General features: G+C 31.1%; 3 protein-coding genes across 6 annotated transcripts; 2 read left to right on the top strand and 1 right to left on the bottom strand.

Annotated features, from left to right (window-relative positions):
- Positions 1-98: 98 nt before the first annotated feature.
- Positions 99-4,035, bottom strand: LOC127070592 (uncharacterized). Of its 4 annotated transcripts, XM_051008738.1 has the most exons (5): positions 3,619-4,035; positions 1,952-2,250; positions 1,363-1,879; positions 959-1,219; positions 99-614 (listed from the first exon to the last, which is right to left on the bottom strand). In XM_051008738.1, exons 2-5 carry the CDS (start codon positions 2,234-2,236, stop codon positions 361-363), a joined length of 1,317 nt encoding a protein of 438 aa, XP_050864695.1. In that variant the 5' UTR covers positions 2,237-2,250; positions 3,619-4,035; the 3' UTR covers positions 99-360. The 4 variants fall into 4 exon arrangements, with proteins under 4 accessions (XP_050864695.1, XP_050864692.1, XP_050864694.1 ...); XM_051008735.1 differs by having other exon boundaries at positions 1,363-2,250; positions 3,619-4,033; XM_051008737.1 differs by having other exon boundaries at positions 1,375-2,250; positions 3,619-4,029.
- Positions 4,036-5,181: 1,146 nt separating this feature from the next.
- LOC127070870 (uncharacterized) lies at positions 5,182-9,002 on the top strand. Its single transcript, XM_051009414.1, has 10 exons — positions 5,182-5,294; positions 5,414-5,585; positions 5,733-5,992; positions 6,081-6,423; positions 6,509-6,857; positions 6,969-7,237; positions 7,306-7,563; positions 7,668-7,933; positions 8,015-8,572; positions 8,956-9,002. The coding sequence occupies exons 1-10, from the start codon at positions 5,182-5,184 to the stop codon at positions 8,972-8,974; spliced, it is 2,607 nt and encodes an 868-aa protein (XP_050865371.1). The 3' UTR covers positions 8,975-9,002.
- Positions 9,003-11,156: 2,154 nt separating this feature from the next.
- LOC127070869 (cilia- and flagella-associated protein 43-like) lies at positions 11,157-13,845 on the top strand. The gene is made up of 5 exons (XM_051009413.1): positions 11,157-11,488; positions 11,599-11,783; positions 11,865-12,463; positions 12,972-13,426; positions 13,785-13,845. The coding sequence occupies exons 1-5, from the start codon at positions 11,157-11,159 to the stop codon at positions 13,843-13,845; spliced, it is 1,632 nt and encodes a 543-aa protein (XP_050865370.1).
- The last annotated feature ends 682 nt before the right edge of the window (positions 13,846-14,527 follow it).

Below are 14,527 nucleotides of genomic sequence, written 5' to 3'. Positions count from 1 at the left end.
ATCGCATTAGTGATGGAAGAGAGAGAGAGAGAGAGAGAGAGAGAGAGAGAGAGAGAGAGAGAGAGAGAGAGAGAGAGAGAGAAGAGAGAGAGAGAGAGAAGAACAGAGGAAAACGTTGCTTTATTTTCGAATTATCTTATAATTTTTTATTATACTTATGAGATCCGAGCGTGTCGGATTTTTTATATTTATCTCGAACACATACACGCACACACGCACACACATGGATGATGAGATGGTTGAGTTTATTAATATATCCTAATAATTAAATAAATAAATACATAAGTAAATAAATAATCGAAAATTGTATAAATTAGGTACCATTGACAACGCGTCGATGTCTTCTAACGATCATATTAATCATCGTTTCGATAATCGTTTCGCTTCGATTATTTCCTTCTCTTCCAATAAGTAACTTTTAAACAACTCCACGTAATCCTTCCAAGATTCCTTATAAAGGAACGTTCTTCGAAGACGACACATTATCGTCGCGCAATCCTCATCGTTTTTTGATCTCTCCTCGTAGTTTCTACCTTCGTTTTGCGCCGTATACTTCTCAACGGAGTTCATTACCACTTCGGTTAAAAGGTTCAATCGTTCCCAGGCTGTGTTTGCTGAAAAGAAAATAAAAGGAAAAAGAGAAATAAATAAAATATATTGTATACATTTAGGTTCGAGATAAGATCGATAAGAAGAAAAGAAAAGCTCCATATATTTCGAAAAATAATGCATTTACAATTAATCAAGGTTAACACGACCTCCGCATTCGCTCGAAAATAAATCCGTAAGACTGTTCATACAACCGCAAGATCGAATATCCTAACCGGTTGAATTTACAGATGAACGCTCGTTCATGGATTACATAATCAGAAGCAAGTATGACTCGTTCGTTCGCGTAACACGCCAGTGGTTAAAAGGAGATTACTCGAGATTATATTGAGAAGAAACGTGGACTTACACGAAAAGAGAACACGACCTTCTTCCTCGGCCTCGTCCTTATTGGGCTTCTTGATGATCTCTAATTTAGGTATGAAGAGCAACAAGCAAATAACGGCGATGAATTTGACGATCATCTTGAAGAGTACCAACTTCAGTAAAATCTTTGCTAGGGTGAAGGCGTTTAATTTTAAAGCGAACGGCCAGGAAAGGTCTATTCTAGGAAACTCGATAAGAGACGAACTGGAATGTCCGTAAGGTATACCAGCTGAACTATCATATCCTGCAAAAAAGAAATTTATATTCTTTTTTCTTTTTTTCTTTCTTTTCAAAACTCACTCCTTTCAATCATCGAAATTTATAAGCTGAAGAAAATAATAAAAAAGAAAAATAGAAAAAGTACACTTTATCTCGGTAATACGGTACCTCTCACCTCACCTTGCTGATGCGATATGTACGAATTTCCCAGAGGCAATTCATCAAATTGTTGTGGATGAGCAGGTACTCCATATATGTGATTAGGTGGACCGTAATTGCTTTGAGGTGGGCCGTAATTATTTTGAGGTGTACCATAACTGTTTTGAGGCGGACCGTAAGAATTTTGAGGACTATTAGGATAAGCAGAGTAATCGTGAAAGTTTATCGAAGATTGATCAGGTAACAAGTAATTATCCGCAGGTTTAGGGAAAAAACTATTGGAATTTGATGAACTGTAAAAGTTTTTCGTCGCCTTCGAAGAACTTCCCAAATCATTTGGAGAACCATAAATCGTGTTAGGCTCTTTAGGAGCACCGTAGTCGGTCTCGGGTTTATAAACTGGTCCTTGAATATATTCTCGTCTCTTAAATTTTGACTTTATCGGCTTAACATCCACGTGTACTACTCCTTCCTTTGGATCTTTACTGGTATGTGAATGTTCTAATGCTTCCAGATAAGTGTCCTTCTTCGAGAAAATTTTGACGTTTCTTAAACCGTGATAATTACCGGTTGACGTAGAGGTTAAAGGTATTCTTACTTTCTTCGAATCTTTGCCGACATTCGGAGAATATTGAATTGAATATCGTTCCGTTGTCAAGTCGATGTTCGCAGTACGAATTGTTTGATTTTTAGAATCCTGATCTTCAGAGTTTCTAGCTTCTGGCATTAGGTTCAGTGTAGCGGATACATTTCTATGATTAGATGGCACAATTTCGGCGTGTTCCAAAGAAACGACCGAACCAATTAAGAACAATACAATTCCGACTGTATTTAAAATTTCCCACTTTTGTTCATTTAACGATGTCATTTTGATACTGTTCATGATCGATCGACCTGCTGAAAACGAATGGAGAAATTTAGATTTGTTTATCGTATTAACTAGTATTAACGTTCACCCTGTCGCGCCATATTAATAGGAAGTGGGGAATCACGAGACATGAAAGTGTCACGCGAGAAGACTCCTAAGTGACGTTGATTTTCTCCTCCTGAATACGAAATATCCTGTTGACCGTCGTGCATAGGAAATAAGTAGCGGACGTTGCTCTTTTTTGGAGAATAATTGAATACAATTTCGTACGTATTATTATCAAAATAAAATGAAAACATGATTTTTTAATCGCTAAATTTTTCGCTAAAGAATCTGCTAAATTATAATCGATCGAATTACTTCTTTAAAATAATTCTTTATCTTGTTTTGTCAAGGTTTAAATGTCCGATTACTTTAATAAGTTATTATAATTATTTATTATATTATAATATATTAATATTTTAAATTAAAATAATTAATTTATATTAATATTAAAGTAATATTTGCATAATATTTCGTAAAAAAGTAAAATGTAAAAATAAAATGAACGAACAAAATAATATGATAATATTATTTAAAAAGTAATAAAAATAAAAAATTTAGTAATATTTTATAATAATAATAACATTAAAATAATAAAATTTAAATGTAAGAAATAAAGATTTAAGGAGTCTGCGTTATATATGTTATGTTTACTAAGGACATGGCGGCAGTAATTATATATGTATATTTTGCAACAATGTAATTATAATTATGAAGAATTATCATACAAAAAGGTACTATATTAATTTAATATAATTTACACGTGCTCTCATTTGAAGATAATATTCCTTTCTTTATTTACATGACATGAAAGAAAATATTATCAATTGTAACAATCATATCTCGTATATTGTTTAAATCGATTTATCTTCAGCGAATCAAAAAATAATAAATTTTAACAAAACGATTCTACAAAACGTGTCGAATGTTCAAACGTTAATATCAATTAGACGTAACAATTTGGATCTAATGAACATTAGATATATTCAGAAAGAAATAATTATTTATACGAAAAGCTTTTCTACAAATTCTAACATTTTTTCGTGTCAAAATTGTTGATATTAATCAATTATATAAACATAAAAATTTATCAGAGATACGAGGAAGACCAGTTACGAAAAATATATAATAATAATCTCACCTTTGCACAACTGTTTTCTTGTTCGTTCGAATATCCCAAGAAAATGAACTCAACCAAGTCAAGGAACACGAGTAAAAACTGAACCGAGTCAGAAAACTCACAAAATACTTGTAAGAGTCATTGTGCACAGCTCGATAAATGGCAGTGAATTAAAAATCATCACGTTCGATTCGGCTATATAAGTCAGAGACATTAGGAAGGGGTAGAAACGTACCGTTTTATTAGGTTACTGGTCCCATCAGCGTTCTTGCTATCGAACTTAAAACTCTTCTTGTCTTTCATACTGACGCATACTTGAAATTTCTTTCTGCTTTCGTTCCAGAAACGTTGTCGTCCACGTGATATTTTTCTTGGTTCGTTCTGCAATTTCTATTTTGTTTCTTTTTTGTCAATCACGTGAGCGAAAAGGAAAAGGTGCTACCAAAAATATCGAACGTTCGGTGTCAATGAGAAAATTCCATTCGAAATCGTACGAAGAAAATTGTCGAGTCGAAAGGTGTTGGCCCATTATTATGTACTGAACGATACTGTCGATAACGGTCCTACTATCTGTAGAACCTCCCACAATTCATCGATCCAACGACACACTTACCTCTATTACTTGCACATATTTTGCAGCATTATTGTTTACAATAACAATAAGCACTTGATTTGACCATATGGATTTATTTTTGTTTCTTAATGATTAAGGGGTTAAGTCTGACGATTCGAAAAAATTGATTATCTTTTTTTTTTCATTTTTATTTAACTTTTTTAATGTTTCAAATATATTCAACATTCCGCCGAAAAAGTTTTTCGCAATTTTAACATTTTTGAGAAATTATAGTAATGTATAGATAAATGAACTATATCATTAAAACTTCTTTTATGTTTTTCTCGAAACTGTATTTTTCGAATTGGCCTAGACAAAATTTATATTATTACAGGTCCAATTTTCTTCGAATTTAAAGAAAATATTCTACGTAAAGTATTCTACAGTGTAGCTTACGATTTATTTTTTGTCAATATCTCAATTATTTATTAATACATTATTGAACATTAATATTTGAAATTGATTTGTTTCTTAAACAGATTTTTTTCATGTCAAGTTACTGTCATTTCTGATAAATGAACATATGTAACAATTGAAAATTTGGAAAATTCTTACATTACATTTTACATTTCTACCGGAATTTTTCACTTCAGATGTCCTTTCCAATAATGTCAGCCAGCAATCGATATAGTAGAAAGTGAGATTTTAAAAGAAACGAATAACTTCCTCACTTTGTAACATATTGACTTAAAAAAATTGTAACACGAAGCTGAAACTTACGATTTTTATATTTCAAAAAGATTCCAGTTTTTCATTTAGTAATTATCTCCAAAGAAAATTCATAAACTTTACTTATTTTTATACGTCTCAACGATTCAAATTGACATGTTTAATAATGAGGTTAAATAAAAGAAAAAAAAAAAAAATAAAATATCATACTTCGTCGTATTCATTTGCCGGACTATGTCAAATCAACGAAAAGTTTCACGTATTTATTTCGGCCGTAAAATGAGAGAATAATATTGCATACGAACGAATATATTTTCATGAGAAAAAGTAAGAAATTTGGATCAACCGACGAAACCGGTAGTAACATGTTTTTAACGAAATTAAATGGAAATGAAAATATGATTTGAAAATACATCGAAACGAAATACAATCTTCGTGAAGTAAAAATCTCTGAAATTTGATCGAAAATAGAGAATGATAGTGTTCAGGCTTAATTTTGTCACTTCCCGTTAATCGATGACCGGCGAGGACGTTTCTAAGCAACCAATGTACGAGGAGTTAGAATACGAGGACGCTATTGACGCAACATCTTCAGAAAACTATCTTTTGCAAAGTAATACATTATTTTTGTATATAAAAATTTGGAAAAATGGATTATACAACGATGCAAACGAAGTAGGTATCAACACGATATTAATTGTTTTTTTTTCAGTTTTATATAATTAATAATTCTCGTGTTCACAATTAGATGGGTAAAATTCGGAGAGATCCGTGACTTCGTATTCGTTGGAAAGGATATCCTCGCAACAGCTTCCGGTTTGCACGTTCGTTTCATCAATGTGCACACAAGGGAGAAAAGAATCGAATTGTTCGACGATCAAACTAGAGGCACTGGTATATCGAATTTATCGGGACACACGGTAACGAATTGAATTTCTCGCTTTGATAAATTCTCATTGCCCCTTTTCACAATCATTCCATTTCCTCACTCATGTAAAACGGGTTGCATCCAATTCGATCGTATTCAAGTCAAGTGATAAATATGAAGGAGTACTCTTTTATTACAGACTGTACCGGTGTTTTCCGTAGCAGATAAACAATCTAATCCCACTATTAGAATATTCACTTATCCGAGGATTCATAAAATCTCTTCCTGTACGAGCACAGAAGAAACGAACGGTTATTTATCATGTACCTTTGCCGGTACAGATTATTTTATAGGATTGACAAGTTTTCCAAATTTTCAACTTGTCGTTTGGCTATGGCAAACTGGTAATAAAGTTTTCGTTAGAAATACCAAATTAGAGGATTTCATTCAAACGATCGCGTAATTATTCCCAGCCATTAAACGAGCAAACAATGAAATTGTAACGTTTAATAATAATTTTGTCTCGCTTATTGTGTTTTGTTTCCAGATGTTCTCCATTTTCTCCTCACGCAATAGCGCAATTTGCACGAACCACCGGTAAACTTGCCGTTTATCGAATGTGTGTGTGTTCGAAAATCGTCACCTTATACCCGATAGAAATCAAATCTCTCAAAAACAAACTAACCTCCGTTTGTTGGACAAACGATGGTAATCTCTTGCTCTGCGACGAGTTTTCCAAAGTTTACTCGATAAGCGCCGACGGTAGCAATCGAAACGTTCTCATAGAAAGAGATTCGAACTCTCAAACAACGCACGATGATCGTTATCCTTTCGCTGTTGCTTTTAAAAATGGCTTGTTTCTCGTTAATACACGAATAAGTGAAATCGCAGTACGTCATGTTTATATCAGTACCAATAACAAGTTTTGTTTTTCTTTTTTTTTATGTTGTGTTATCAATTTGGATGTTTTTCTAGTTTTATAGAAAATCATTTGTCAGAGATCTGAAAGAATCCTGGCAAAAAGTATGGTCTCTAAATAATAACAAATGCGAGCTACCCATTCGAGCTAAAGCGCATAATCAAAGGGATAGCCTATTTCTTCATGATGAGACCGGACGAATCACGGAGATTACTATGTTAAATGATGATTATGTTCCACGTTTCGAAATTATTTATATGGATGGTATCAAGTACAAAGAGATTGTAACGACAGGATCACAATTCTCTTATTTGGTTGCTATCGATCAATTTGATTATTTGAATATTATCAATTCCTCCACAGGACAGGTTGAGAAAAAGCTCGCTTTGAAACTGCATGGTCAAGGTCAATCAAGTTTTATGATATTTTCTTCTTTTCTGTTTGTTTTTTTTTTTTTAAACCATCACATTCCAAAAGTACTTATATTTATTTTTCTTTTTTATATATCTCTAACAGTTGTTTGTGTTAAGACACATCCGAACTTGCCGATAATTTCTACTAGCAGCATTACAGGAAATTGTTTGTTCATCGATGTTTCCACGAATAAACCGAAAATCTTAACGTGCTTCCATTTGGACAAAATTTCATTAGATAGAATGAAATTTTCTAGCGAAGGAAAATTTATGGGAATTGCAAATTCCACGGTTGGACGCATATTTGTCATTGGGAAAAATATCAACAATGGTGATTTGAGTTTCGTTGGTCTACTCACAACAAAAATCCAAGTAAATCGTCATATAATAAATATTCGTTCGTAGTTCTACAATAATAAGATTTCAATTCGTTTGATCAGATAATTGATTTTCTCATATACGATCGAAACGATGACGTTATAAAAATCTTGATTCTCCTTATGACAAGGACAAATGTTATGACAGGAAATAAATTAATACTGTACGTGTGCAAAGTCAAAGAGAATATCGAAGAGAAAATAGAATGTATAATAGATTTGTTAAATCATTTTAAATCGTTGCAATATGGTCCAAGAAGAAATGTAGATATTATAGGTGTACCTTATTTGTCTAAACAATTGCATCGAATGGAGATAAAGGTATTGGGGCAGTATTTGTTGAAGAAAAAAAAAGAAAAATAAAAAAAAGAACAAACAAATATATGCGATATTTTCAAATCATAAAAATATAATAATCATTTCAGAATGATTTTAACGATCTCGTCCTAACGGAAGCATTGCCGACGATGCATGAATTAAAAAATATTGAAGTATACGTAGATCGTGATCGTATCATAACTTTTGGATACGACGGTCTGATCGTGATAAGAGATAATAAGAATATTCGAAGGATCCTTGCTATTTTTATGGCCCATCATCGAAACGAGTGTGGTATTAGGTCAGCTACGACAATCAACGAGACGATCGTATCGCTCGGAAAAAATGGCGATCTGATAGCTAGCAAGTTATGGTACTCATATATGCACACAAATACACACATTTTATTAACGTCATCTTGGCTTGGATATTGATTATTTCCACTTTTTTTCAGTCGTCACTATGTCGAAACGATCTCGATCGAAGCAGACTCACGTTTCTTGAATTCCTTCAACGTTGTTTTCGAGATTAACAATAAATTGTACAATGAAGGACGAGAAACTTATTTGGAGAATGTTCAAAAAATTCAATGGGAACAAGAAATGAGAGAAGGGACGTCAGCTCGACGTACGATCTTGTTGGAATTAAACAAATTGAAGAACAAAATTAAACTTTTGCTTGATTCGAACGAAAAAGAAACGATACATGCACGTTTACCGATTTCTTCCTACGATTTGGATATGGAATATAGAAAGTATAAAATTGAAAGGGCCAGATTAGAACGTGAAGAATTGAAAAAATTTTACGACGAAGAAATTGAAGCACGGAATACGGCTTGTCAATATTTAAGAAAAACATTTTGGGATGGTGAACACGTTAACGCTTGTCAACTAAGATCCATATTTAATGACGTTATTGTTAAAAATTATCCTTTGAGTATAGTTAACGTAGATATAGATGATTTTCGAATGTCGGAAGGATACTCGATGGAGATACTTGATATCATTTCCAGGTATCTATAATATATATATATATTTTTTTACAAAATGAACATCATTTTACGTTTTATCTCGATTAGACTGGAGGAATATCAATCTTCTGAAAGTACTGTTTCGGATAATGAAAACGCGAATAAAGTAACTGTCGAAAGAAATATGAGACACGAACTTAATACGATAGATCGATTTTATGAATCGGCAAATAGTGACGAAAAATTCCTCCTATCAGGAACAAGCACTCATAAATGGATTAAAAATGAGACAATTAAATTAACTCACCAATTAAAACAATCACTCAATGACCTTGATAAAATTAGCGTTATTAGAAATCGAGAGTACTTATTGATGGTAAGTGGTAATGTGACGAAACATCTGAAATTAATTATTCTCATTACAGTGTGCAACAAACATTTTGATACCTACAAAGTTTAAAAAATTATTCTTGGATATATAGTTAAGGCACTGATTTCAAAAATATCATTTGCATCATTATTTCAAGATAATAACTTTATATGGAGTGTCACAAAACAGTAATGGGATTATTATTAGAAAATTTCGTACTTGAAAGAAATTTACAAAACCATATTATTATCTTCAGAGTAGTTCAACCACTTTATATTATTTTCGAATATTTGTTATATATTATGTCAAATTTGTGTTTATTATATATCATGTACATGTATATAATATATATATATATATACGTTTCAATTTATAATATTTATTATATATATGTTCAAATTTTGTTGCATGTTTTTCTTTATTATTAAGCACTCATTTGTTAGACTTGTATGTTTAATTTTGACTCTTATTATGTTAGTATATACAATGTTATTTCTTCGAGATAATTCGACAACTTTATTTGATTTCTCCATTGTGGATTTAATTTTAAATAGTTTTATTTAGATAGATTTTTTAAAAATCAATAATTGATACATTTTAAACAATCAGTGAGATAAACCACTTATCAATAATGAAACCATTAATGAAATTTATTTAGATAGCAATGTATAACTTAAAAAAAATTAATAGATAGTAAGAAAATAAAATATTTATCTAACATGCGACACAATATTTTTTTAATTTTATTAACACTTTAATGTCAAATGATGTAATGATATTTTTAAAAATAGAACTGAAAAAGTAAAAATTAAGGAAAAAATTTTTTTAATACGTGAATTTTGAAAAAAAATTTTTTAATACGTTATTTTGACAAATAAAACTTAGTATTTTTCAAATATTTTAAAATATCTAAAGCTGTATATTTGCAAATCTTTTTGAAAGATGCTTAGGATGCAATGAAATTTATCATCAAATTGTTACACTTACTTCACCTATTGGTTACCGTGTTCGCAAAGATTAATTGAAACCCACGCGAAATTAAAAGAAAATAAACTTTATCTATACTAAAATAAACAATTCCTCTCTTGAAATATCATTCTAACATTGACTAGAAACTAGTCAAAGATCAATTAGTTCTTTAATAAAAAATTAATGTCACTATTTAATAATAACAGAAAAATTTATTTTATCGCAATAAAATTAACTAAGTTTTCACTAACTTTAATCATTCATTAAACACTGATTTCAAACTTCGGTTTTATCATTTGTTCTAAACATTTATTCTAAATTTTTTAATCATAAACAAATGATCCAATCACTTTATATACTATACAGCTAGTTTTTCGAAACTTTCTTTCTTATGTAAAGTGTTAAAAACATTTCAGAAATAATTTAGAAAAAACATTTTCTATTGTTCGTCGATATCCCTGAAAATTTGATTTGCTTGATTCTTTAATATCCATCTGGTCAGTTCTTTGGATGTTATTCGCATTAATAACACTTCAAATTAAATTTCAATTTGGAGGAAAGAAGAAAGAAGCCAGCAGATCAGAGATTTGGTAAATAGAGAAGGGGAGTTTGGAGAGGGATTTGTGAAACAACAAGAATCCTAATTAAAAATTCGGTGATCGATGAAAAGTAACATTTGGATAGAGACAATGATAGAACCATTGAATGCATGATGAAGCATTCACCTGTTTGCTATGTTTCATCGAACACAACGAACTCTTTTTAATTATACTTAATTCATTTTTGAACATTTTTCTCTGCTTTTGTGATTAGTCTCCTGAAATATCCGTTCACGATATATATGATCTTATTACTCTCTAATACATTTGCTTTATACTTTTATCGAATTTTACGAAAAATTTCACACGTTGCTAATATTATCATCTATTGATACAAATATCTCAAAACCGACAATTCGTTGAGTTCGAAAATTTTACAGCTCATTGATTGTTTATTTTGATTACAAGTATTATTTTCCACGAACGAAATATATAATGTTGCCAACAAACAATTTTATATTAAAGATTATTAAAAAACTTTTTAAAACTTGATATCGATAAACTCGATATCAATGATATTTTTGAAACTGATGATATTTCTGTACGAAATATAAACAAGAATGTAAACTTTTCAATTAGCAAATCAAACATTGTTTTATTGTTTTTCCTTTTTTTTTTTGTCGCGCAGTTTTATCAATAAACGTTGTTTCTCTTCATTTAGAATCATTTCAACGAACGTTTCGATGAAATGAGATTGTTAAAAGAACGAGAAGTGGAAGCGGCGAAGAAACACGAAGAGAGATTAAAACGTTGTGCTTCAGAGATAAATATGATGTTTGAAAAAAAATGTGCAATCGAGCCCTCGATAATACCGATTTGGCATCATTCCGAAATACCCGATTATGCCATTACGATTGAGAACAATGAATTGTCGGACATACCTCACGTGCATTTACAAAACGAATCTATTGACGAGGAGAAAGAAAATTTCGAGGAATCTAATTTAAAATTCTTTTCGAAGGATTACGATTTCTATGCGGAAGCTTTAGAAAAGATGATGGATGGTGTCTTAGAACTTAGGTAAGCATTAATAACAAATATGGTTATATCAAAGAGATTTATTTGAAAATAATTTTTTTTTCTTTTATTTATTTATTTATCTTCTTTTTTTATTCGTAAAACTCTTTCAGATGGGAGGATGAAATAAAAAAAGATATTCCCAAACCAACTTGTTTATTGGAAAACAAACCACCCTTCAAGTTTACTTCGGAAGATATAAAATCTATCGAATCGTATAAAATTAAAATGGAACGTATGCAATCGGAACGAGAAAAATATCGATCTATTTTGGAAACAGAAATGAAGGAAACAAAGGGTCAGTGATTATTTATTGTCGATCCATTTTCTCGAGATCAATAGTCATATTTCTAATAAATCCATTCGTAGTTCCGTGCAGATAAGATAACGAAGAGCTTTATGGCTTTTGACGAGAAACTAAAGAATTTCGAGACAATCAAGATAGCTATGGATTCTTCGATTCTTCAAGAGAAACTTGTAAGACTTCGAGAGTTACGTAGATGTCATCGTATATGCGACGAAAGTACCAAAATCGCACGTTTCAAAACGGAACAAGTTGCTAGTATCACGGATAAGATCCATAAACTCGCGCAGGATTGTTTGCTCTTTGAAACGATCATTAACGAGTTGAAAAATCGATACGAAAGTCTTGTTAAACGTGATAAAGCCCTCGAAGGAAAGTTTCGTAGTGAGTTCGGTGATCTGAAACAACAGAAGATTGAACACTTATTCAGGCATTACAAAAAAAGACCAAGAATCGGTAATCTTGCTTGTACATCTGTCACGTATCTAACAGAACTTGGAAAATGTGTAATCACCAACGAAAAATCCGAAATTTTGCCGATCGAGTGTACGAATTTTCTTCGAAATCTTCAAGCTCTCGATTCTATACCAGATAACGTATCATCGTTGATAGATGATACTCATTGGAAAACTATGTGTAAATTGAGAAGATCGAAGATCGAGATCGAAATGAAGGTAAGATTAGAAAGTCTTTCTATTATCTTTTGTTTAAATTAATCAATTTGTTTAAATTGAAATTTTGTGTAGTTTTGAAAATATAAGTTAAGATTAGAATAATCTATTTGTATTATCATGTCTAATTAACAGCCTGTTTGTATTACCGCGCCGATTCATTGGAATCAATGTTTTTCAAAATTATATATTGTTTTCAAGATATAAGGAAAAATTAGAACGTCTATTTGTGTATTACCACGTCGATTCGTTCAAATCAATGATTTTTCAAAATTATGGATCTTGTTAAGAATATAAAAATCGCTTAATTATTTAATTGATCAGGATACATTTATTTCGATATAAACATTGAATCGTTAATAAAAATTCGAAACGAGCTTTTTTTATTTTTTTTAATAAAGAAAGAAGTTGTTATGAACGCATAAATTACGGATAATAGCCTAATTTGAAGGTATATCGTCGACATCGATAACAAGCGATTTTACTGTAATAAGTTCGTGAAATTTCGAAGGTCAGATGCTGTGTTGTAGAATTGGCCGAAGCTGAGCAAACTTTGGCCTTCTATTATAGAAGCAAACTAACCGTGCAAAATGAGTTACACCAATCAAAAGCGGAATTGGATAAACAAGAAATAGAATTTTCTCAGTACGTCGAGGACAGGGAGATACAGTTAGTGATGAAGATGAGACAAGTTGAGGTACCTATTCAAGGTCAAGGTCTCGATGATTTCACGGACGTCGTTTTGATATCACGACGAGAATTTCTCTCTATGAACGAAGAAATCAAGAAAGCTGATGAACAAAAGTTGAAGGCTATCAAGAAGTCTGTTGATTTACGGAGGAGAATATCTTATCAAAAATGCCGACACGAGAGTTTACGATATTCATTGAAGTATTTTCAAGAGGAATCAAAAAGCATTAACGAAGTCAAGGTCAGTAAATATACATATACATATACATATACATATACATATACATATACATATACATATACATATACATATACATATACATATACATATACATATACATATACATATACATACATACATATATATATATATATATATATATATATATATACCTTCGCAAGTAATAATCGTAATATATATCTGTGTATATGTGATAATTTTATTTTACTATTTTATTACTCAGATAACGAAGGAATTACAGAAATATTTGAGGGAACTTCCGATCGCAAAGAATCCGTGGAAGGAGTACAAGGAAATCGAAAGCAATACGCGCGCCATGGCAGAGGTGAGTTGTTAACAAACTTTTTTGTATGTTCGAACGAGCAAAATCGATAACAAATATGAAAATTTCAGCGATACGAGAAACTATTGGATATTGAAAGAGAACGTCTCAAGAAAATCACGAAAGATATAATGTATTGGCGAGAGAGTAACGAAAGATTAACGAACGAAATCGAAAGAATTAAACTGAAAAATCGAGAATTTTCTTTTCAAACACAGAACTCTCCGAGAAAAAAGGATATTAACTTTCGTAGAAAGAAACTTGCCGTTGTTATGAAAAGGACCGAACTAGTAAAGAATATTAAAGAAAATTATGATGAACTTTTGACATTGCACTCTCGCTTAGAGTCGCTAAGATTTCGAATTTATCCAACTCTTCGATTCAATAAATCCCACTTGATATAACAATTTTAAATGCACTTTTTTCATTGGCATTGGCATGCTTGCAACTAACGAAACAAGATGAATGTTTTCTCGACACGATAATGTCGAACTGTAATATGTAATCAAAATTTCCATGTTTATCGTTAAGGTCAATTAAGCTATCGATCTTCAGTAACCAATAACATTTTCTAATTCTTCTTTTTTTTTTCATTCTTTCCTCATAGAATAGTAATAATAAATGTTTTATCTCAATTTAAGATATAACGATAAGAACAGATAGGCGTCTGGGTTCTATCTTTTTCTTTTAACTTTAATTTATTTATAAACATCTAAATACGAGACGTTATTATGGAAAGAGAGAAAATATAAGAAATAAAGAAAGGATTTCAAAGTATTTATTCTTGCATAAAGTTAAACGTACACGTACACGA

This window comes from Vespula vulgaris, chromosome 19 (assembly GCF_905475345.1).
Source record: "Vespula vulgaris chromosome 19, iyVesVulg1.1, whole genome shotgun sequence".
NCBI classification, from domain to species: Eukaryota; Metazoa; Arthropoda; class Insecta; order Hymenoptera; family Vespidae; genus Vespula; species Vespula vulgaris.
The sequence above is the reverse complement of the archived record's forward strand: the minus strand, read 5'-3'. Positions and strand labels throughout refer to the sequence as shown.